Source organism: Erinaceus europaeus, chromosome 3 (genome assembly GCF_950295315.1).
Source record: "Erinaceus europaeus chromosome 3, mEriEur2.1, whole genome shotgun sequence".
Lineage (NCBI taxonomy): Eukaryota > Metazoa > Chordata > Mammalia > Eulipotyphla > Erinaceidae > Erinaceus > Erinaceus europaeus.
Window position 1 is genome coordinate 107,098,268 of NC_080164.1, and position 26,052 is coordinate 107,124,319.

General features: G+C 43.2%; 1 protein-coding gene across 2 annotated transcripts in view; it reads left to right on the forward strand.

Moving 5' to 3' along the window:
* Window positions 1-26,052, forward strand: part of UNC5C (unc-5 netrin receptor C) — a 409,388-nt gene that overhangs the window by 285,758 nt on the left and 97,578 nt on the right. For both annotated transcript variants that reach the window (XM_060187721.1, XM_060187722.1), the window contains exon 4: window positions 10,769-10,872. In XM_060187721.1, the coding sequence (XP_060043704.1) occupies window positions 10,769-10,872 (104 nt within the window). The remainder of the gene's footprint in view (window positions 1-10,768; window positions 10,873-26,052) is intronic.

Below are 26,052 nucleotides of genomic sequence, written 5' to 3' on the forward strand. Positions count from 1 at the left end.
CACACACACAAAAAAACATTAAATTATCTTGAGGGGAGTGAGAAAGACACAACCAAAGCATCACTTTGAAACATGTGATGCTGGGGATCAAACTTGGGATCTAATGACTGTGATTCTAACACCTCATCCACTGTGCCCCCTTCAGGCCAGGCTGTAAATCAACAGCTTATGATGCTTGGGAGATAGACTGAATAATTTTCGAATAAAGACATTTAGTGGGAGTTGGGCAGTAGCACAGCAGGTTAAGCGCACGTGGCGTGAAGTGCAAGGACCGGCATAAGGATTCCGGTTCCAGCCCCCAGCTCCCCACATGCAGGGGAGTCGCTTCACAGGCGGTGAAGCAGGTCTGCAGGTTTCTATCTTTCTCTCCCCCCTCTGTCTTCCCCCACTCTCTCCATTTCTCTCTGTCCTATCTAACAATGACGACATCGATGACAGCTATAATAATAACTACAACACAATAAAAAATAAGGGCAACAAAAGGGAAAATAAATATAAAACAATTTTTAAAAAGACATTTAGTGAGAGTCTTTATGTGACAATACCAGTCTATATGTTCTCACACACATGTATATTAAAATGTCATCTTAGGAATTTCCAGTTTGCTGCTTACTGCTAAACAATTCTGAAAGTAGGAAAGGTAATGAAATTAGGAAAAGATCTTGGGTTTGGGTTTGCCATATGACTGACAGGAAGCTGCTTTGCCAACCAGGTTCTCTCCACCACCTTTCCTGGTTAAGGATGTGAACATCAGAGAACCATGGAGAGAATTCTTTTCTATTTTTTCTTTTTAATTTCTTTATTGGGGGATTAATGGTTCACAGTTGACAGTAAAATACAGTAGTTTGTACATGCATAACATTTCCCAGTTTTCCACATAACAATTCACTCCCCAGTAGGTCCTCCTCTGCCATCATATTCCAGAACCTGAACACTCTCCCCCAACCCCAGAGTCTTTTGCCTTGGTGCAATACACCAACTCCAGCTGAAGTTCTACTTTGTGTTTCCCCTTCTGATCTTGTTTTTCAACTCTGTCTATGAGTGAGATCATCCTGTATACATCCTTTTGCTTCTGATTTATCTCACTTAACATGATTCTTTCAAGTTCCATCCAAGATGGAGTAAAGAAGGTGAATTCACTGCTTTTGATAGCTGTGTAGTATTCCATTGTGTATATAGAGCACAACTTCCTCGGCCATTCATCTGTTGTTGGACACCTGGGTTGCTTCTAAGTTTTGGCTATTACAGATTGTGCTGCTATAAACATAGTAATGCTTGCTGAGGACTCTGCTCTTGGCCACAGGACCTCTTGTCTGACATTCCAGTAGCTGTGAGACTGCCTTTACTGCCCCCTGTAGTGAGAATCTGTCTGCCTTCTGGTCTCCAGCTCACATGAATACACACAGATATGTGTTTGCACATATACAGTGAATGCAGAACGCTTCCCATTTATTAGACTGATGTGTCCTAAGTGGAATTCATAACCCACTAAGGTGTCACCACACAGCTTAAAAACATGGCAGTGAACTTTAAATTCCATAAGAAAAATCAGGAATATTAGATGCTCCAGTTAATGCACCATGTGACCAAAGTACACAAGAGAATGCTCTGCTGAAATTTTACTTATGTGAACACACACCTTTCTCTTCAGATCTCTCAGAGTAATAATCATAGAAATAGTTGCGATCTTTTACTTGATACATTCCATGTTTTATAATCTTGCAAACCCTTTTCAAATCTAGTATCTCTTTTAATATGCACAAAGCCCTGTGAGATCTAAACAAAAGCAACTGGCATTAATAATGTAATATTTTATTTATACCTTTTCATTCCAGGGAATTTAAAAGCTTTAATTTCTACCAGCCTATTGAAGTATATCCACTGGAGAATTCTAGACTTCATGGTTATCAGTCTATCCCTTCTCTAAGACTTTGTCTTTTCCAGAATATTTGGTGGGATAAATCGTTCTGACTGATTGAGTCGTGTTGTAGAGGAAGCAAGCATTTTAATAAATAAGAATTGTTATTTGTAAAAATGTGGGATCAGAACATGTTTATGACTTTCAAAGGCAGTAAAATCAGTCTCCTGCTTAGACCACATACAGAGATCCCTTGTAGATGTTTTCTTGGAGTTTTGTTACCAGAATCAGCAGGACTAACTGGTGCCTGAGTAGAAGTATGATGCACTGCACAGCTGCTCTGTGCAGCCCTGACTTTGCTGTCCTAGAGGAAAGACATACTACCCTAACACAGCATGTTTCCTCCTTATTAGGAAAAATTGTTGAAGGACTATCACTGGGGCAGGACATGTCTTTCTGTCTTTTACATATATGTGCAGACAAGATTAGTTTTCCTGCACACTATTTTGTGTGATTATTTTTCTCCCCACATCCCCATGGAGAGAGAAATTCATGTTGGGATCATTCTCAATGCTTTTGCAATTACCCAGGCATTAACTCCTGTTAAAACTCAAATGAAAGACTTTGGCTGCATTGCACATAAGGATCTGGCTAGGGCAGTAGTGGGGTGTCTGGGAGCGGGTTTAAACAATTCAGGGCTTTATTAGGGTGATACAGGGGTACAGGACAGATATTTTAAGTACTGCAAAATAAGCAGTTATCAGCTGGGATTGAGAGCACTCTAGGCCCATAAAGTTCATGAGTCAGTTACCTGAAATTCAGCCCCACTGTTCATTGTTCCAGTCAGCAGCAGTCTGGTGGGTCCTGTGTAGCTTCAGCTGGGGTCACTGCGTCCCACAGAAATCACCAGGGAATCAGTGTTAAGAGTAAGCCAGACCATGAGAAAGGTAACTAGCTAGGTTAAAATTCACGTGTCCAAGTCCTGAGAAAGGGCCATGGTCGAGCCATCTCTCTGTCTTGAAATCCAGATCTCATGCCAGCCACTCACAGGCACTGCCCCCTGTCCCATTGTCTAATCACCACACACACTTGAACAAAGAAGGCTGGATTTCCAGCCACTTGCAAGTTCCATCAGGCTGACATCCTCTCCAGCCAATTACGTTACATTCCTACAGCAGTACTGTATGCTATGTCACAACAAACTCCCATCTGTTTTCTCATATATACTGCACCACTCCTTGGATGTGTGTGGAGAATTCTCTCGTATCTTTACTATGGAACCTTTTGGAAACCAGCCTTGTCTGATCATGCTTATCTGGACCTTTGGATCCAATATCCAAAATGTAGAAATTCTCCTGAAGGGAAAATAATTACAAGCTGTTTTTTTTTTTTTTTTTTTTGAAATGTATCAATGACTAGAACATTGATAAATTATTGCTTGCTATCTCTTCCTTAAAATTTATCACCACCAAGAGATCTTATCTGAAAAAAATATATATGTGTTTTTCTTTTAAAGGACATATTTAAAATGATGGTCTATTCACTGGTAGGTCATTATCTCCAGAGATCCTTTCCATCTCAGCTCCCTGGTAGGGAAGAAGAGGAGAGAGTTAAGGGTCAGTGCCCTGTCCTGGTGGGAGGAGGTACTTCGGTGGTGGGAAATTTGGGGAGGTGTGACACTGTACCCCCAAGACAAGAACAGACATCCAAAATAATATTTCCTGGATTGATTTTTTTAAAAATAGTAAAAGCATATTGTAAGAGAGAGAGAGAGAGAAGGGAAGGGAAGGGAAGGGAAGGGAAGGGAAGGGAAGGGAAGGGAAGGGAAGGGAAGGGAAGGGAAGGGAAGGGATGCGAAGGGAAGGGATGCGAAGGGAAGGGATGCGAAGGGAAGGGATGCGAAGGGAAGGGATGCGAAGGGAAGGGATGCGAAGGGAAGGGATGGGAAGGGAAGAAGGAAGAGGAGAAGAAGAAAAAATAGAGGGGATGGTGGTGGCACACCTGGTTGAGAACAGGTTACAATGTGCCAGGACCTCAGCTTGAACCCCTGGTCTTCACCTACAGGGAGAAGCTTCATAAGTGGTAAAGCAGCATTTCTGGGATCTCTCTGTCTCTCTCCCTCTCTATCACTACCTACCCTCTTGAGTACTGGCTGTCTCTAGCCAATAAGTAAAAATAATTGAAGGAGAAGAGGAAGAAGATGGAGAAGAAACTAACCTTTAAAAACATGTTGATATTTATAGTAGTTTTACATCTAAAGATGGTGAAGGCCACTGATTCCTCTTCTTCCCAGTCTGCTTTTTCCCACGCTATTTACTGCATTGTCAACAAAAACAGCGCTTCTGTTTGTGAGTTGCAGTAAACGGGTACATTCTACATGGTGACCCATTTATAACATAAGGATTGCTAGCAGGCAATCACATTCAACACATCAAAACTATGGTTGAAAGAAGAAATGAGCTATGATGGGAACCCTGGCATATGTGATTCCTAGGAATTTCTTTGATTCCTGGGTTGTTGGTAAATGGAAACCCCAAATAATTTCAACTCTGATTCTACATCTGCTAACTAGATTTCATTATATGCCTGCCTCACGTAGACCAACACCTATATGTTCCTCATTCTGTTTCTTGCTGAATGTGCATGTGGGAAGGCTGCTTTGTCCTGTCATGACTGGAATCAGAGCCCAGATAAGAGCACCATCTAGATGCTTCTGAAAGGGCTTGACCCTTATTTCAGCAGCAGCACAAGGACTCGTGAAAACAATACCGGATTTGCAGTCCTTCTGGTCTTCCAAGAGCAGAGATTCATGGCTTCCTGACAGGAATGCCTGGAGTATTCTGAACCGCTCAGTTTCACATTGAATTCTGAGCTGACGAGTGTCCATTTTTCATGCTTATTCATTCGACACCCTTGGTTATCTCTGCCCGAGAGGCATCCGCCAGGCCTTCCATCTCATCTTTCAGATGACAGAGGATGTGCCACAGCAGATCCCACTCTCTGCCTTAGTGTCCTGTGGAGACAGGAGAAATGGCACCCAGCACCAGACACACAGCCCCACCTCATCAGTGAGAGGTTTCATGTGGGGAAATGAAAAGAGCGTTTCAGGAAAAAGTATTGCCTTATGTGCGTGTTAAATGTAAGATCATGTTAGAAGTCGCTGACTTCCCTAGACAGACGACCTCACCAATGTGTCTGAGAACCTCACCTCCCCAGAGCCCTACCTCACTGGGGAAAGATAGAAACAAGCTGGGGGTATGGATCCATCCCACATCCAGTAGAGAAGCCAGACCTCCCACTTTCTGATTTACCAGATGGGTAAAGAATAAGGAAGTTTCCAAAGGGTAGAACCGGGACACGGAAGTCTAGTGGTGGGAACTGTGTGGAATTGTATCCCTGCTATCTTACTATGGTAATCAGGAATGGCTCACTTAAAGCTTTCCTTTTTTTTTTTTTCATCATTTTAATGAGGCCATAATGATTTAAAATGCAGTCACTGTCACAGGAGTACTGTTTCTCATCTCCCTGTGACAGGTGTCTGCACAGCATTCCCACCACCAACTCAAGGAAGTTGTCCTCCATCATCTTGTTATGGGTCTTCAGTGCCCTTTCAGCTCCTTCTCCTTACCACTCAGAGTCCTTGGCTTTGCTGTAAGGGACAACTCCTTGTCCAAGTTCCACCCTGTGTTTTTCTTTTGTCTTCCCTTGTTCCTTAAGGTCCAAATACAAATAATCTCACTTGGTGTGGGTCCTTGTCCCCAAAAGGTGGAGCCCCCTCCATGGCTGCCTTCCAGTTTCTTAAGATTTCATTCTCCTTTTTTTTTTTTGTTCCTCCAGGGTTATTGCTGGGCTCAGTGCCTGCACCATGAATCCACCGCTCCTGGAGGCCATTTTTCCTCCTTTTTGTTGCCCTAGTTGTTGCAGCCTCGTTGCGGTTATTATTGCCATTGTTGACGTTGCTTTGTTGTTGGATAGGACAGAGAGAAATGGAGAGAGATGGGGAAGACAGAGAGAGAGGGGGAGAGAAAGATAGACACCTGCAGACCTTCTTCATTGCCTGTGAAGCGACTCCCCTGCAGGTGGGGAGCTGGGGGCTCGAACCGGGATCCTTACGCTGGTCCCTGCGCTTTGCGCCACGTGTGCTTAACCCACTGCGCCACCGCCCGACCCCCAAGATTTCATTCTCCTTTTGCCTCCTCAGGATCTTGCCTGTTGTTTTCCTCCAAGGTGTCTATTCATTGCTATGACATCCTTCTTTCTTTCTTTTATCACATTATTGGACACTTGATGCATTACAGTACAGTTGTTATCACCTGGATACAACTTCTCATCTCTCTGTGATATGTGGCTATTAAATTCTTGCTCTTGCTGATAGTTTTACCTCTTGAATGTTAGTGCCTTCTTTCTGTTCATCTATCCCTACGTTCATCCATCTATCCATCCATCTCTCCCTCCCTCCATCCATCTCTACATCCATCTATCTTTATCTTTTCCTCTTCTTCTCCCTTCTTTCCCTCATTCCTTCTTTCCTTCCTTCCTTCCTTGTTGTATGCTTTACATTGAGTTGTTCTAGTTCCCCCCGCCAAGAGAATTGGATCAGTCCAGTTAGTTTCACGGCCCGCTTGGCCCCGCCCCTAGGAACCCCGCCAGAGTTCCAGAGTTCAAGAGTTGGAGAGTTGGAGAGTTGCAGAGTGGCAGAGAGAGAGTGCTTGCGCTGCGGCAAAGAGGCAGCAGAGTTCTGTTTGGTGATTAGTTTGGTTTAGTTTATGAATCGTTGTTCCTGAATAAAGAAATACAGCTTCCCTGCCCAGCCGTATGTCTCTGGTCGTCTCTGTTACCCGCCCTTGAAGCCAACCCGGCCGGCTGGAGCCTACGAATTTTAACAACAAATGGCGCCCACGTGGACCTGACCTGCGCATCTCTCAGATAAGTAAAGACAATTTGGCTACCTATGTACTATGGCCTTCTCTTCTGCTTGTGAAGAGATCTCCAAAGGCCTCTGCTCTTTCTTCACGAGACTGTTTTGCTGTTTCTGGAATATTTATCTCTGGACCACTCTGTGGTTTCCACTCGCTCGGGCGAACTCAGAACAGCCAGCGGGAAGAGCCAGCGGGCGGGAGGCGAGGCGCGGAGCTGCTGTTTCCACCTGGTTAAACAGCCAGCCAGCTGGCTGCGCCCAGACAACCCCTCGCACTGCGCCCGCAGCCCCGCAGCCCGCAGGAGGCTGACGCCAGCACACAGGAGCCCGATGCTACCACGCAAGAGCCCGATGCCAACACGCTAGAGCCCGATGCCACCACACAAGAGCCCGATGCCACCACGCAGGAGCCCAATGCCAGCACACAGGCCAGCCCACAGGAGCCGGCTCTCTACCACGTGGCGCAGGGCACTGGACGCATGATCCCTCCACGCTGCTCGGCCACTGTGAGCAGGGCAGCAGACATGGCAGGGCCGCGGCGGCCTATCATGGCCGCCACCCCTGGGCACCTAGGCCCACACCTTCTACAAAGATGGCCTGCCTGCCCTCTTGCTATGAATTCTGGAACCATCCCGGACCTCCCAGACCCCCGGGCTCCCTGCCAAAACTGGGCACACGAGATCTCCAGCCGCTGGTCCAATCTGAAGGCAGACAAGCTGGAGTACGCAGAGATTTGTGCAGAGATTGCAACCTGCAATTCCTAGAAGTGAAGCTGCAAGGGAAGCCACCTCCTGATGGTGAACCCCCCACCCCAACAACTAAGACAGTACAGATTTAAATTCGTGTTTGAAATGACATGTCTTCGTAACAAAGGTTTCTCTCCTTGTGTATTAATGACCATGTTTATGTGTATGTTTAAAGTTTGGTAAACAGTAACTTTAAGGCTAAATTCTTACTAGACAAAGTTAAATGAAAAAAGTTTTCAACGTAATTCTCATAAAGATAAAATTAACTTACATTTAAAGTCTGAGGTAAAAATTAGTTAACAATCAATATATTTTAACTAAGTTGGTCTAAACAAAAGGTTAAATAGACTTGTTGATATGTAAAACTCTCCATTACCTTCTCTGTTAGAAATGGTAGATCGCACAATGGCTATGCTAATTATTCTCATGCCTGAGGTTTCCTTTCCTGAGTACAACGTGACTCCATCTTGAATGCGTGTAACAAAAGGTTAAAAGACATTGTTGATATGTAAAAGTCTCAAATTCCTTCTCTATTAGAAATATGCTAATAACAAGTTTTGTTTCAAAGTAAGTAAATTGCAGCCAGCTGCCTTTGGGACTCTAGGCCGTTCCCCACCCCCATACAAATGCCCGTCAAGGCAAGTACGCCCCCCAGAGGCAAGAAATGTTTTTTTTAAGCTGATAAAGTTTTGCCCACAGAGGCAGAAATGGCCCCCTCAGGCCTTTCCTTGGCAGCACACTGGTTCTTGTTACTTGCTTGCATGTTTCTCCATGTTTGTGCCAGTTTCTTTTTTTAAAACTGCCTGTACGATATAGGTTTCTGTTCACCCCACACCCTTGATACTATAGTCATTTAGTTAAAAAGAAAAGGGGGAATTGTTGTATGCTTTACATTGAGTTGTTCTAGTTCTCCCCCGCCAAGAGAATTGGATCAGTCCAGTTAGTTTCGCGGGCCCACTTGGCCCCGCCCCTAGGAACCCCGCCAGAGTTCCAGAGTTCAAGAGTTGGAGAGTTGGATTGTTGCAGAGTGGCAGAGAGAGAGTGCTTGCGCCGCGGCAAAGAGGCAGCAGAGTTCTGTTTGGTGATTAGTTTGGTTTAGTTTATGAATCGTTGTTCCTGAATAAAGAAATACAGCTTCCCTGCCCAGCCATATGTCTCTGGTCATCTCTGTTACCCGCCCGTGAAGCCAACCCGGCCGGCTGGAGCCTACGAATTTTAACAACACTTCCTGTCTTCTTTATTTTGTTGTCATTTTTTTCCTTTTCTTTGTATTGATTTAATAATGATCAAAAGACCATAGAATAAGTGGGGTATATATAATTCCACACAATTCCCACTGCCAGAGTTCTGTATCCCACCCCCTCCATTGGAAGTTTTCCTGTTATTTATCCCTATGGGAACATGGGCCCAGGATCATTATGGGGTGCAGAACATGAAAGATCTGGCTTCTGTAATTACTTCTCTGCTGAACATGAGCACTGACAGGTGGATTTTTACCCCCAAGCCTGTTTTTATCTTTCCCTAGTGGGGTAGTGGAGAGGTGGGGTTCCAGGACACATTGGTGAGGTTATCTGCCCAGGAAAGTCAGGTTGGCATCATGGTAGCATTTGCAACTTGATGACTAAAAAAATCATTAAGGTATAAAGCAGAACACATTGTTTAATAATCAGGAATCTAAAGTTAAGAACAGAGCACATGAGATTTGGGGTCTCCATTTTGGAAAAAACTTTACTCCTAGTTAAGTGTAGACATATAAACCACTATTTAATTAATATGAGAGGGGAAAAATTTATCATATATCTAGAACTTCTTAAAACACAGACTGAGTCTCTTTAATACATAGGCTGTCTTTGATATGTTGCCCTTTCTCAAAAGCCCAGACCAGGGAGAAGAGAAGCAACTGGTAGCACAGCTATATACAAGATGCTGGGTATTATAGCCCAAACCCTAACAAAGGGACTTTTCAAAGTTAACCCAGTCACCAAAATAATGTGATGATAACAATAACTATCCACTGTCTTCTTGAACCTTAAGACAGTAGGAACCTCACATTTCCACTATAGAGCCTATATTTTCCTATAGTTATCACTGCTATAGGAAGACATAGGGGAATCGGGAGGTAACGCCGCTGGTTAAGTGCATGTGGCACAAAACTCAAGGACCAGCGTAAAGATCCTGGTTTGAGCCTCTGGCTCCCCACCTGCAGGGGAGTCGCTTCACAGGTGGTCTGCAGGTGTCTATCTTTCTCTCCCCCTCTGTCTTCCCCATCTCTCTCCATTTCTCTCTGTCCTATCTAACAACAACGACAGCAATAACAGCAACAATAATAACTACAATGACAATAAAAAACAAGGGCAACAAAAAGGAAAATAAATAAAATACAAAAAAAAATTTTTAAAGACAGACCTAGGGTACCTCGTTTATTTGTGCAAAGAAAAAAATGAGAGGGGGTCTGGCGGTAGCACAGCAGGTTAAGCTCATGGCGTGAAGCGAAAGGACTTGCATAAGGATCCCGGTTCGAGTCCCTGCTCCCCACCTGCGGGGGAGGGGGTCAATTCACAAGCAATGAAGCAGGTCTGCAGGTTTCTATCATTCTCTCTCCCACTCTCTGTCTTCCCCTCCTCTCTCCATTTCTCTCTGCACTATCCAACAACAACAACAACAATAATAATACTAACCATAACAACGATTAGAAAAAAAATGAGACTGGTCTTCTAATTGAAAAATGTTCCCACAGTTGCATCTCAAGAGTTACTCTTGTCTCTCCCTTGAGATTCCTCAGGTAGCTGTAGCCATGATCTTTGAACGCCAGCATTGCACTTTCCAGTCTGCAAAAGGAGAATTACTGTTTAGTTCTCATTCAAAAGATCTCAGCATCATTGCAAATTCGACAGGCATGAGAAAACAGAAATCGATGTGCTTAGGGTGACAATGTGGCTAAGACTCACAAGAATGAAGTTCTTCAGATAAAACTGATTGTCATAAATGACTATCAAGTCAAGCTCAGGAAATGCAATGAATGATTTCTCATGAACTTCTAAAATAGATGTCTCCAAGGTATTCCACTGGAAATTACCAAAAAGAGTTGGTAGCCTCTGAATTTTATAATTTTCACAGATTATAATGAGCCAGACGAAGGTACACAGCTGACAGCATGCGGTTAAAAATATAAACACAAATAAAATACTGAACTGTGTGAGTTAAGATTTAGGTTTGTCTTATCGATATTACCACTGTTTTTTCCAGATCTACGCAAAACGTTTGAGCAGGAGCCCCTGGGGAAGGAAGTGTCCTTGGAACAGGAAGTCTTGCTCCAGTGTCGCCCGCCTGAAGGGGTCCCCATGGCTGAAGTGAGTACCACAACCTGCCTGCTGTTAGCACTTGGCACTTAGCAGTCCTTACAGGGGCTAATCCACAGCTAATGGTGCAGTGAAGTTTGGGGATGGCATGATGGATGGGTTGAAATGGAGTCCTAACTGCCTGCTGCTGGCAAAATAGATTGATTGGGAATTGATTAATGACTTGGGAGTCAATTAGGCTACCCCACTGGACAAAGCCATGGGCAGCGTGGTTTAATTTTGTCATCCCTTTCAAGAAATCAGAGACACTTTTATCTGACAGAGAGGTGTGTCCTTCGCTGTATTATTATTCTTGTCGAACTGCAGACATGTAAGGAGGACATGCACTGTGTGTGACATCCAATGTCTTTCTTGTTCCATGATCATGAACATAGAGAATGGTGATATCTACAGACTCTTTGCATTAACACATGTTTGAGGAATAGCAAATGTCTCTGAGCTTTCCATCAAGCTCTTCAATTATACACTTTGCTTCTGCTGTAACAAAGCCTATTGCTTGCTAATGAGGCCTCATGTTTCATGCCATGATTTTTCTTTCCTTTCTTGGGGAGCTGAAAAGGAACCAGGGACCTCACATGTATACAATGCCACTGAGCTACCTCATTGGTCCAATTTCTATCCTAATGTTTATAAGCAAGAGGTGAGGAGCAGGCGGTAGAGTACCTAGTTAGTCACACACATTACAGGACACAGGGACACAGGTTCAAGCCTCTGGTCCTCACCTGTAGGGGGAAAGCTTCACAAATGGTTAGTAGAGCTGCAGGTGTCTCTCTGTCTCTCTCCCTTTCTACCCCTCCCTTTTCTCTCTATCCAATAATAAATAAATACTTTAAAAAATAAATAAACTTCAAAAAGGGGGGTGCAGGCAGTGACACACCCAGTTAAATGCACATAGTACTAAGCACAAGGACCCACATAAGGATCCGGGTTCAGGCTCCTGGCTCCCTGACAGCAGGGGAGATGCTTCACAAGCCGCAAAGCAGGTCTGCAGATCTATCTTTTTCTCCTCTCTATATGTCCTCTCTCAACTGCCTTCTGGGAGTGGTATATTCATAGTGGAGGCAAGGGGGGGGGCCAGGTGGTGGCACACCTGATTAAGCACTTAGGTTACAATAAGCAAGGATTCGGGTTCAAGCCACCACTCCCCACCTGCAGGAGGAAAGCTTCATGAGTGGTAAAATAGTTCTGCAGGTGTCTCTCTTGTCTCTCTTCCTCTCTACCCCCCCTTTCCCTCTCAATTTCTGGCTGTCTCTATCCAATAAATAAAGATAAAAACAATTTAAGAAAGAGAGAGAGACTGTAGTTTTACGTTAGCATCCAAGGGCCCCCACCTATTTTCCTCCTTGGTATTGTCCTTTTATTCCCATGTAGTGCTTGAGATTGAACCCAGGACCTCACACATGGAAGGTGTACACTCTATGGCAATCATCTCCTTGTCTTCCATAGCTAAGATAGTGCCATCCTTTCCTTGAGAAACTCAGCATCATCTTAGAGCCAGTTCTTAGGAAAATTATCAAGATACTGTACTCCTTTGTATCCTCATAACCCCAAGCCCTAAAAAAAGAAAAATAAATAAATGTCTTTTTTCATGACCACTAGGATGCACCATAATATGTGTGAAATATTCTTGTCCAATCTTGCCCAGTATCCTGAGCCCACAGCACTTTGCCAAGTGATGCAGCTATCATTGGCTGCTGTTCTTAGTAGCCTCCAAACCACTGGTTTATTAGGAATTTTTTGTTCAGCTTTTCAGTCTGTTGAATTCAGTTAAAAGATAGGTGTTAGGAGACTGGGTAGCAGTACACCATGTTAGGAGCACATAGTGTAAAGCACAAGGACTGACCAACACAAGGATCCTGGTTTGAGCCCCCAAACCCCCTCCCCCTGCAGGGGCAGGGGTCCACTTCACAAGCAGTAAAGCAGGTCTGAGGTGTCTTTCTCTCCCCTCTCTGTCTTCCCTCTCTCTCTTGATTTCTCTCTGTCCTATCCAACAACTGCAATAACAGCAATAACAATGGAGAAAAAAAGGCCACTCGGAGCAGTGGATTTATGAGCCCCAGCAGTTTTATAACCCTGGAGGCAAAAAAAAAAAAGGTGGGAGTCAGCTTAATTGACTGGTCCCATAACAACAAAATTAATCACCTGATTTATCCTTCCACATTAATCATCTTAAGATGAAGAAATGTAGGCAGGGTTCTTATAAGATTACTCCATTTTTCTGCCAGTCATTAGGTCTCTATGAGTTAAGGGAAAGTCTTGGAGTGGTAGCATCCTTAATTAAATGTCCTTTTTTGCTTTGAAAGAAGAGAGCTAAGTTTTGCCTTTTAAGGGATATCGCAAAGCCCTTTCAAACACTGAATTAGTCATTTTGTGTGTGATTGTAGCTGTTTCATCCAAACACACCACAACAGTGTCTTCCAGCATCACTGAGAACCGATGTGATTTAGCCTGATTACAAAGGAGGCATGTCTCTCTGCTTAGTATTTCACGTACCTCATTAGTGCATCTGTCTCCTTAATTGTATTCTCAGAATTCTAACACACATTTCTTCTATCAAATTACCTTAAAGATCAAAGCACTGCCCTAGTTATAGGCATGTCTGGAGCCTTGTTTTTATTTGATATCACTTTTTTCTTTTGCTTTTATTAAGATGTTTTACAAGACTGTTTTTGTCTCAGGGGCAGACTTTCACATCTCCCTGAAATACAGGTCCATACAAACTCACCCAGCCAACAAAGTGCCACTTCCTCCACCACAGGAGTACCAAGCCCTCAACACTGTGTAACTCTGCCTCCTCTCTCACACTAATATCTTTAGATATGTTAATAGAGACCTAGAGTAGATCAATATGTCACTTAATATTTTCTCTTGCTTTATTTCTTAAAGTTCACATGAGTGTGATGGTCCAGTATTTGTCTTTCTCCGGTGGGCTCATTTCCCTTAGTATGATTCCTTCTTGTTCTATCCATGTTGTAGCAAAAGCCAAGGTCTCACCTCTTCCTACAGCTGAGTAAACGAGTGTACCATATCTTCCTTATCCATTCCTCTGTTGATGGACACTTGGGTTATTTCCACACCTTGATTCTTTCAAATAGCACTGTGAAGAAAATAAGTGTGTGCAAATCTCCTTGAATTAGTGCTTTTGTGTTCTTTATATATGTAGGAGAGGTGTTGCCAACCATAGGGTAAGAATGACCATACAGGGTGGATCAATTGACATCCTCCTGACATTGTTCCTTTTCTACCATATATTCATTAGCACCTGTTTCTATCTTTGTTGATATAAAGTAGTTTCAGGTGTGACTGTACTCACTTTTCTCTTGACATAAATTATAATGAGCATTGTTGTTGTTTTTTTTATCATTGCTGTGGCTACCTTGCTCTGACTTTTTTCAGACAGAAAGAGAGAGACAGAGAGAGAGGCAAAGACAAGACCCCAAAGTTTCCTCCAATGCCGTGGGGGCCTTGCATGAGCCTGGGGCCTTACACTCCCCAGGTAAGTTATTTTGCTGGCCTGGTAATTAGCATTTTTCACCCCCCTTTTTTCCTCTGTTGATCTTCTTTGATAAAGTGTCTGTTGATTCTCTCCCCGCCGTTGATGATGCTTGTTGATGAGTTGCATTTTATCTATAAGCTCCTTAGTTCTGATGGATGCTGTACTAATATCATCTCCCATTCAGTGAGTGTTTTGTTTTTTGTTTTGGTGATGGTTTCTTTTGCTGTACAGAAACATTTCCATTCCATTCAGTACCATTGTTTTCATTTTGTGCTTATTTCTCTAGTCATCGGGATGGAATTTCCAAAGACAATGCTGAAGCCAAGCTCATGAGGAATTATATTAATATTTATTCTACTTGTTTTGGTTTCTGTTTTAACATCCAAGCCTTTAATACATTTTCAATTGACTATTAATAGGATGGAAAAAATTGAGGCTTTCCATTCTTCTGCATTTAGCTACCTACTTTCATCAACACTATTTATTGAACAGATACCTTTTTCTATTTTATACAATAGACCCTTTTGTAAGAAAGTACCTATACAAATATGTGAGGAATTATTTCTGGGCTGTGAATTCTAGTTCAGCAACACAAAGCTTTGATTCTTATCACTTGCAATAGATTGAAGTCATTAAGTATAATATCTTCATTCCTGTTTTTCTGTGCCCCCACTCCACCCCCACAGAATCATATGTATAATGATAACTCTCTTTATGGTTCCAGATAAACTTCAATAATATGTACTCTAGTTCCTAAAAGAAAATCATTGGGATGTCTCTAGGGATTACACTGAATTTGGGCCCAGGTGGTGGTGCATCTAGTTAAACACACACAGTGTATTTGTATATTTGTCTGTGTGCAATGGACATTTTAACAGTGGGGAGCTGGTTATGCACACACATTACCAAACTCAAGGACTGGAGTTACAGGGCAGGAGCAAAGCTTCATAAGCACTGAAGAAAATCTGCAGGTGTCTCCCATTCTCTCTCCCTCTCTATCTTCCTCTTCCCTCTCAATTTCTCCGTGTCCTATAAAAACAAAATAGAAAGAAAAAAATGTCTGCCAAGAGCAGTAGTGCCAGTACTGAGCCCCAGCAATAACCCTGGTGACAATAACAACAACAGAAACTTTAAAAATATTAATTCTTCCAATTCAAAAACAGATTTTTTTTCAACTTCCTAATGTCTTCTTTTATTCCTTTTAGTAGTAACTTTCAGGTTTGTTTTTTTTTAGTGCCTATAGTTTTAAGTGTATAATTCCTTTATTTCACTTGTTACAGTTATTGCTAGATAACATTTTTGATGATATTGTAAGTTGGGATAGACTTGGTTCATTTCGTGGATTTTTTTTTTCCTTAGAGCACTGCCCAACTCTGGTTTAGGGTGTTGCCAGTGATTGAACCATTATGCTGTCTCCCTAGCCTGAGTTGTTGGTTTCTGTTTAACTATTTACACCATTGTTTGCATATTAACTTTTTAGCTTAGTTATTTCCTATAGCCACTGTTTCTAACAGTCATTTCCTACCTTTTCTAAGGATTCCTATGAAGATTTTCAAGGCACCTGCAAATACCAGTCCTTTTACTTGGTCTTTTTCAGTTTCTTTTGTCTTTATATCTTATTTTTGCCTAATTGCTATAACTAGGATCTCCAAAATTATACTGAATGGAAATTGTGAGTGTTGGCAGCATTGTCTTGTCTTTGATTTAGAAAATTTTTAGCTTCTTATCCTTTTGGTATGATGTTGGTGGCTTGTTTGTTGTACATGACCCCCATTGATTTTTTTCCCCCTCTATCCTCATTTCTAGAGGTTATTTTAAAATTACAAATAGATGCTAAATATTTTTAAAGCTTTGTCTGTGTCTATGGAAGTAACCACATAGTGTTGGGCTTTCCTTCTCTTGTTATAGCAGCTAGCATTAACTTATTTACATATGCTGTTCTGTTTCTTCAATAGAGTTAATCTCTGTAAAGATCAACACTAAAAGATCTTAACAATTTTCTCAGTGTTTCAGTTTTATCAACAAAGTGGTTCACTTTGTCAAGCGATAAGGATTCATTATTCCAACCTAATTGGATTTGAATTCTATTTGTCTCATCAGAAAGGGTGAGACCAATTAACACTTGGCACTATCCAAAAAATTATATACTCACTTTACATTCAGAAAAACTATAATTGTCTTCCTTCCTTCCTTCTTTCCTTTCTTTCTTTTCTATGAAGTCAGAAGAGGAACCTGGAAACACATGTTTGAGAACAGCCTATTAACCTTCCACAGAGATAATTTTCAAACCCCCATAGCCACCAAAATCAGAAGAAAACTAATGTCTACCTTCATGGAGCACGTCACAATTGCACAGTTGTCACCTGCTCCAAAGGGACAGTTAAATGCTAAAGAGATGGATGAAGGTTAACTTGGTAGATTCAAAGATTAGAAGACTATTTTAGTCTAATAATAAACATTTTCATTATTTAATATTTGGATTCTTAGAGTACAGAGTAATCTTCATGGAAGCAGACAAATGCATTTTGCCATCTGAAAAGGTCACTCTGGCAACGGCTTATGCTTCTTTTGTGTTCACTCCAGTAACTGGCAATACTCATCTGAAGTTCAGTCCATCTTTATTTTGTAAATATATGTCTAGGGGGTCGGGTGGTAACCCAGTGGGTTAAGTGCAGGTGGCACAAAGTTCAAGGACCGGCTCAGGGGTCCAGGTTTGAGACCCCGGCTCCCTACCTGGAGGGGGGTCACTTTGCAAGCGGTGAGGCAGGTCTGCAGGTGTCTATCTTTCTCTCCCCCTCTGTCTTCCTCTCCTCTCTTGATTTTTCCATTCTAGCCAATAACAACAACAATAATAACCACAACAACAATAAAACAACCAGGGCAACAAAAGGGGAAAAAATAGCCTCCAGGAGCAGTGGATTAGTAGTGCAGCCACTGAGCCCCAGAAGAACCCTGGAGGCAATAAATAAGTAAATATATATATTTCCACTGAGGATTTAGTACAGCATATTGTTTGCAGGGGACTATAAGGCAATGATTTCCTCTCTCCTCCTAGAACAGTAGGCTTTGCTTAGTAGTTTCAATCACAGAATGAAAGGGAAGGTCCTATTGGATATAGTATAGAGGCAGCATTTAATAAACAGAGGGACCAAGCAGTGGCACACCTGGTTGAACCTGGGTTCAAGCTCCTGGTCCCCACCTGCAAGGGGAAAGCTCCACAAGTGTAAAGCAGGGTTGCTGGTGACTCTCTGTCTCTTTCCTTCTCTATCTCTCTCTCCCCTTTTACTTTCTCTCTGTCTTTATCCAACAATAAATAAATAAAAGCTTTTAAAAAGAAAGAAAGAAAACAATGTTTCAGAAACAGTTTTTCATCTTCTCAGATGCAGTTCTGTTGGAGAACTTAGTGTGAAGGAAGGGAATGAATATCTCTCAGCCCTGAGAACAGAGTTCCAGTTCACAAGACTTGAGCTGAGTGGCCAGTGGGATTTCCTGTAGTTCAGAGCAGTACAATTTATAATACCCCAAACCCAGAAGCAACCCAGGTGTCCAACAACAGATGAGTGGCTGAGAAAGTTGTTGTCTATATACACAGTGAAATACTACTCAGCTATTTAAAATGATGATTTCACTTTCTTCACCTCATCTTGGGTGGAATTTGAAGGAATAATGTGAAGTGCGATTATCCAGAAAGAGGATGAATATGGGATGATCCCACTCATAGACAGAAGTTAAAAAATAAGAACAGAAGGGAAAACACAAAGCAGAACTTGGACTAGAGTTGGTATATTGAACCAAAGTAAAGGACTCTGGGGTGGAAGAGGAGTGTCCAGGCCCTGGAACATGATGGCAGAGGAGGACCTAGGTAGGGAAATTAGTCTGTTATGTGGAAAACTGAGACATGTTACACATGTAGCAACTACTGTATTTTACTTTATGTTGACTGTAAACCATTAATCCTCCCCAATAAAGAAAAACAAGGAATTTTCCAAAACAGCATCAATAATAATAATAAAGGTATTAAATTTAGATTAAGTGAAAGAAAGTAAAGCAAAGGAGGGAACAGGTGGTGGTACATTCAGTTGTGTACACATGATAAAATGTGCAAGGACCCAGGTTCAAGACCCTGGTCCTTACCTGAAGTGGGGGACGCTTCATGAGAGGTAAAGCAAGGCTTCAGCTCTCCCTCTCTCTCTCTCTCTCTGTATCTCTGTCTCTGTCTCTCTCTTTCTCTACCTCCCTCTTCCCTATTTATTTATCTCTACCTATCATACATAAGAAAAGCAAAAGAGGGGAGTCAGGTCATGCTCAGCGGGTTAAGCACATGTGTCGCAAAGCACAAGAACCTGCGTAAGGATCCCAGTTCGAGCCCCTGGCTCCCCATCTGCAGGGGAGTCACTTCACAGGTGGTGAAGCAGGTCTGCAGGTGTCTGTCTTTCTCTCCTCCTCTCTGTCTTCCCCTCCTCTCTCCATTTCTCTCTGTCCTATCCAACAATGAACAACATCAACAATAACAATAATAACCACAACGATGCGACAACAAAAAAGAGGGGGGGGGATGTCCTCCAGAAGCAGTGGATTCATGGTGCAGTCATTGAGCCCCAGCAATAACCCTGTAGGCAAACAAAAAGTAACTAAATAAGTATTTTGAATAATTCCTTAAACTAAATGAAGCAGTTATATGGATTCTGGAACATTGGCAAGATTTGTGTTCTTAATGACTGTTTGGCTAGCACCAGGCTGGACGTATAATGGTCTTCTCCCTTCTGGAGTCATTCTCCTGCCTCTCAGCAGGCAAATCTTCCTTATCTCTCTCCAGAGACCAGAAAATTAATCTGCTCATGAGTGGTAGCTGGACTCTGGTGGTATCAGCCACAACTGTTGAGATGAATGAATCTCCCTGCATTCATTGGAGCTTCAGCTTAGAAAACACTGCTGCCACACAGCAAGGAGGAAATACACAGAGATGCTCCACTGCATACAGTGATTTGTTTGGGGCAATACTGGGACCTGAATATCAGTAGTTAGATCCGAGATTTGTTGGTGTGGCTGATGGAGCAGCACCTGACTTTACACCCAAACCTGTGATTGGTTGCACCTTTAACAAGGGGTGATTGCTTCTCTAATGATGATTGAGTTACACTCCTAGGAGGGGAGTAGAGACAGGAAAGACGGGGGGGGGGGGGGAGAAAAGGAGAGGAATGATGGGGAATAGATGGGGAGGGGAGCAGATAAATAGCTGCCCAAGTAAGACACCTGTACTGCCAAGTGCAAAATACAAATTTGAGCCCCAGCATCAAGTGGGAGGCACCAAGGTCATGGTTTCAGTTCTATAGTAGCTGTCTGTCTGTCTATCTATCTGCATATTATCTGTTTATCTATCCACTTATCTATCTATGTATCTATCTATTGATCTCTCTCCTTATCTAATCTCTTTGTGTGAACTTATGGATGAGGTGTATGGGGCCATGGTTCTGATAATGGGAGGAAAAAAAAAAGAGGAAAGATCTGCTTTTCACTCCCTGTGTGTAGGAGTGAGCTCTCCATGTAGCTCCAGGAGAGACAAATGGAGCACAGAGTTAACAGGCATGCTGTTAGTCCTAGCAATGGAGCACAGAGTTAACAGGCATGCTGTTAGTCCTAGCAATGAGTGAGCAAGCTAGTATCAGCCTCAAGAATGAAGGTCTGTGGCCCGAGAGGTGACTCAGTGGATAAAGCACAGGACTCTCAAGGTTGAGGTCCTGAGTTCAGTCCTTAGCAGTACCAGAGTGATGCATGGTTCTTTATCTCTGTCTTCCTATCCCTCTAATGAGTAAATAAATAAAATATTTTTTTAATTCTTAAAAAAAAAACAATGAATGTCCTCCTGAAGAGGGTGGTGGTAGTTGGGATATAGAAGCCACTTTGTAGTCTGAAGGGGATCCCTCTAGGGAGAGACACTGTATGAAGGGTGTGGCAGCAAATAACCCAGCCTGAGGGGTCCAGCAGTGCTGCACTGGGCTAAGTGCACATAGTATGAAGTGCAAACACCTGTGCAAGGATCCTGGTTCGAGCCCCCAGCTCTTCACCGGTGGTGGTAGGAGGGATTGCTTCACAAGTAGTGAAGCAGGTTTGCAGGTGTCTTTCTCTCTCAATTTCTCTCTGTCCTATTGAATAATAATAATAGTAGTAGTAAAGCTACCAGAATCAGTGGATTCTTAGTGCCAGCACTGAGCACCAGCCACTGGGGGGGGGGGTAAAAAAAGAACCCACCCTGACAAGGTGTGGAGAACAGGGAGATCCCCAGAAGGAGTTGGCAGGGCTGCAAATGAAATGGAAAGGCAGTATCCTGGAGGCAGGACAAGCCAGGTGGAAGAGGGAAAGGTCTCAGTCAGAAAGTGGAGGATAACTAGCCAGAGGCCAGACTAGTAGAAGGATGAGGGTGCAGAGATGAATGGATTCACAGATCCGTGGATCAGTAGGTAAGGACAGAAAATCAAATGTGTAGATAATAGTCTAGTTTTGTCTCTGAGTATATAAAGTTCTCTTGATGTGGAATTCCTTTCAGTCACTGCAGACACTCTGAGTTGTTAAAGAAGAAGGAATGCAGGAAGCTCCATAAAATGCAAGACATGTTTATGGCCAAGACTGTGGCCTAAGATGGCTTGTAGTCCTCCTGCACTGAATCTTTGAACATGAGGAACCCAGCGTCATTTTGCCTCCTTGGAAGATACCATGCGGTGCAGTCACTCTACTTTGGGCTATTTGGTGGTGGGTACTACTAGTTCTCTAGACATCTTGTTTTCTTTTCCCCTTTGTAGTCAAACTTAGACTGCAGAGCTAAAAGTCTTGGGATCTTTAAGAGAAGTTTGCCTCCACAATATGCTCTGTGTATGCTCAGCTCTCAAATGCAGCAAGTCAGACATATGTGAGATTAAGGGAGTGTTTTCCCAGCTGGGAAGTAACTTCCCTTTCTTAACAAATTCCTTCCCTTTGCTAGAGCCAGGAACAACTGAGCTAAATGTCATGGCAGTTTCCATTTGCTTTTTTTTTTTTTTTGACACTTCAATTTGTTTTTTTTTTTAACAACAGAGCAACGGTATAAAGTTTTTTTTTCTTTTTAAAAAGTTTGTTCATCTATTTTTACTGGAAAAAAAGCTATAGAAAGAAAGACACAAGGAGCTAGTGACCAGAGCTCAGCTCTGGCTGATGGTGATAAGGAGACTGAACCTGGGACCTCAGAGCATCTGGCAGGAAAGCCTTTTGCAGAACTGTTATGCTGTCTCCACATCCTGATTATCTCTTTTCTATCTGCTTGAAAACCAGCACTCCACGTGGCTTGAAGCTCAAGGAACAGCGTAAGGATCCCAGTTCGAGCCCCCAGCTCCCCACTTGCAGGAGGGTCGCTTTACAGGTGGTGAAGCAGGTCTGCAGGTGTCTATCTTTGTTTTTAATGTTTTATTTATAAAAAGAAAACATTAACAGAACCATAGAGGGGTACAACTTAGCACAATTCCCACCACCAGACCTTCATATCCCATCCCCTCCTCTGATAGCTTTCCTATTTTTTACCCCTCTGGGAGTATGGACCCAAGCTCATTGTGGAATGCAGAAGATTGAAGGTCTGGCTTCTGTAATTGCTTGCCCACTGAACATGGGCATTGACAGTTCGATACATACTCCCAACTTGTCTCTCTCTTCCCCTGGTGGGGAAAGGCTCTGAGGAAGCAGAGCTCCAAGGCACATTGGTGGGGTTGTCTGTCCGAGGAAGTCTGGTCGCATCCTACTAGCATCTGGAACCTGGTGGCTGAAAAGAGAGTTCACATACAAAGCCAAACAAATTGTTGAACAATCATGGACCTAAAAGCTGGAATATGCAGATAAAGTGTTGGAGGGGTCCTCCATTTTGTAGATAGCTAGTAGGCATATTTTAGTTTTATTTCAAAGGGCTTGTAGCTATACTAGTGGTTTTTTTGTTTGTTTGTTTTGTTTTGTTTTGTTTTGCCTGAGCCTGAAATCTGATATACAGGTGGATCCAAGTTATTGTCTGGGGAGATGTTGTCATGGCTGGGAAAAGGACCAGAAAGTTGGATCAGGGAAGACAGTAGCTCCCTAATATAGGAAAGGGGTATAAATATTGTTGACTGTAAACCCCACTGATTTGAAGTGATCTGGGGCCCATAATTAGCTTAGGAGCCTGTGAGCCTCACATTCTGGTGTCATGAGTAGGAACATTCCATGTTGCCATAGTATCAACCCATCTTCCTCAGGTGTAGCATAGAGTATGATGTCCATCCTCCCTTTGGAGGATGGAACGTTCTCTACCATCATTGATCCAAGTTGAGGGCAAGGTCCTATGGGAGCCCACAAGGTATCTATCTTTTTCTCCCCCTCTCTATCTTCCCTCCTCTCTCCATTTCTCTCTGTCCTGTTCTAACAATGATGATATCAGTAACAACAACAATAAAATAAAAAACAAGGGCAACAAAAGGGAAAATAAATAAATATTTTAAAAAACGAAAACCATCACTCTTCAAAGCATAAAAGCACATAGGCTTCCACAAACCTTCTTCGAAGCACACAGCACATTGAACAGCAGTCAGCACAAGCATGAGTGCCTTATTTCTTTATTTCCTTTAGATTGGAGATGCAGACAGTTCCACAGCCAGTGTAGGTTTTGAACATCTGCACATGTCTCCTCTGTACAGGGTGGGGAAAGTCAACTCCTCCTTCGCTTCTTGTGTTTGAAGACACATTTGTTTTCCATGTCTATCTCAGAGGTACAGTCTGATGTCTCTCTAAAAACTATGCCAGCATTTTGCTCACCCTAAGGACCACTGTGAATCATTGGGTGCCCTGTCCTCTCCTGACCGTGTCCTACCTTTCCTGTTCATACCCTCAGGTCTGCAAAGAGAGGCCAGTGCAATCTGTAAGTGCTATAGGGTTATGAACCTAGGACCTTGACCATGTGCTATAGAGAAGAGAGAGAGAGAAGAAAAAGAAGGGGAAGAGGAGGAGGGGATGGGAGAGGAGAGGAGAGGAGAGGAGAGGAGAGGAGAGGAGAGGAGAGGAGAGGAGAGGAGAGGAGAGGGGAGGAGAGGGGGACAGTGGAGGAAAGCAGAGGAGAGAGGAGGATGGGAGGAGAGAGGAGGGGATGACAGGGGCGAGAAGGCCATCCATGGTGCTCACCCCCACCCCCATGCTGTCCATGGTGCTGCTCCTGTGCCCAGGACCTCATGCAGGAAGAACCCATGCCTTACCAAGTTAACTTAGCTTCTGGCCCTCCACAACACTGTTTATCTATAACTGTCATGGGCAAAGGCTATCAAGACATTCTTGTTCATAAAAAGTGCTTACAGAAATGATGAGACAGTTACCACCATTGTAAGAAGCCATAACATAATCCTTAGATTTCTACTTCCAGAGCATTTGGAATCTACAGGAGGATTAGCTATAGATACCATTAGGATTGTGGAGATCTGACTACTTAAGATGTGGTTCAGGAGCCAGGAGTTAGGATGAGGTAGAACCTTAGCATGCTAGAGGCCCTGGATTGAGCCTGACAAGCCAAAGAGTACCATGGATGGCGCTGGGGAACGTCCATGGATGTTGAAACAGTGCTCTGTGCCATGATGTTTCTCCTGTCTTCCTCTTCCTCCTCCACTATCTCCCCTCCTTCTCCTCGTCCACTTCTTCCTCCTCCTTTCATCTCCTCCTCCTCCACTTCCTTTCTCCTTCTCCACTTCTTCCTCCACTTCTTCCTCTTCCTCCCCTTTCTTCGCCTTCTTCTTCTCCTTCCCCTCCTCCTCCCCTCCTCCTCCTTCTTCTTCTCCTTCCCCTCCTCCTCCTCCCCTCCTCCTCCTCCTTCTTCTTCCTTCTCCTCCTCCTCCTCCTCCTCCTCCTCCTTCTCCTTCTCTCTCTCTCTCTCTCTCTCTCCTTTCTTTCTCAATGAAATTAAAGAATGAGAAGGTTGGACACAGGAGGCCTCTCAGTGGTGATACCTTATAGGCATGAGGCCCTTCCTTGGCTCTTTCTCTGGCATATCATATATAAGCAGTGATGATGTTGTACTGTCTTGATCTGAAAGCTTATTAGAAGCAGGATCTCAAAGCCTGGCCTGGAGGGTTATTTTAGTTCTCCTGTGTGGGTGTGCATGAGGGTAATGTGGTAATTGCTAGAGAGCACTATGTAATTCTGAAGACTGACTATTTCACCAGAAAGAGTCAGAAGGTGGAGGCTGGTAGCTAGCACACCTGGTTGAGTGCACATGTCACAATGCTCAAGGACCTGGGTTCAAGCCCTCAGTCCCCACCTACAGGGGGAAAGCTTTGTAAGTGGTGAAGCAGAGCAGCAGGTATCTTTCTGACTCTCTCCCTCTCAATTTTTGGCTGTTTCTATCCAATATATATAAAAAGATAATTAAAAAAGAAAGAAAGAAAGAAAGAAAGAAAGAAAGAAAGAAAGAAAGAAAGAAAGAAAGAAAGAAAAGAGAGTCTGAATGTGCATCTTGGTTGTCAAGGATTTTCATTGCTTCCCAGGTGAATCTTAAGTAGTCAAGGAACTTTGAGAGTGATGGGCTGGGGAGCTAGCATAATGGTTCTGTAAAAGACTTATGCCTGAAGCTCTGGAAGGTTCCAAATTCAATCCCTATCATCAGCCAGACTTGAACAGTGCTCTGGTCTTTCTCTGTTTCTCTGTATCTCTCTTGTTAAAATAAAATACAGAGAGAGAGAGAGAGATTAGTCTGAATCTGAAGGGTTAAGTTAAAATGAGCAAGTCCAAGAACAGAGTCCAACCTGCTACTACCACAGCAGTCAGTAAAAGTTGGCTGTCTCCCAGCTGCTTGCTAATCCTCCTTCTAGAAACTTGGCTTGGCTGTGTTTGTGTTTGATAATTGCTGCATAATTGTTTTTCCCATTTGTTTGATGAATGTACCTGCTCACACCAATGCCAGGCTGGCTCTGCATTCTCTGAAGTGGCCCCACTGTACTCAGCTCTGCTGTGACTTCTTCCTTCTCAGTATTCTAATTTGGAGGGACACTGGTCTGAGTCCCTTCGAGGCACCTGGTGACATATGCACATTTTCCTGGCTCCTGGCTGTAGACTCACTTTTCATGTTAGTGGCATGTAGTGACTCTCTTCTCTTAATGAAAACAAATGCGCCAATTACGTTAATGTCTCTCCCAGTACCAATGAGCAAATAATTATACACAACACATCTGTCTTTCACAGGGGAATAGAAAAAGAAAGAAAGCTGCAAGGTGTTTTGCTCTGGGTGGTGGACGGATATGATTCAACAGTCCCTTCACTAGCCATATGCTTGGCATTTTCAGGTGTCAGAAGGGCAAAGGCTACTGGGCAGCTTGAGGATCTTTCAGATTTTCTGCTCTCCTGGTCTACAGTCAAGTATTTTAAAAGCATACATTAAAAAAAAAAGTAGTCTTTCCTCCCTTAGAAAAGTAGATTGGTGGTATACCCAGTTGAGTGCACAAGCACAAAGACCTGTGCTCAAGCCCCTAGGGGAAAAGCCTGCAGGGGAAAAGCTTTGCAAGTGGTGAAGCAGTACTGCAGGTCTCTCTCTCTCTTGATCTCCCTCTCTCTCTCTCTCTCTCCCTACCTCCCTCCCTTCCTCCCTCCCTCCTCTCAGATTTTCTTTCTCTCTCTCTCTCTCTTCCTCCCTCCCTCCCTCCTCTCAAATT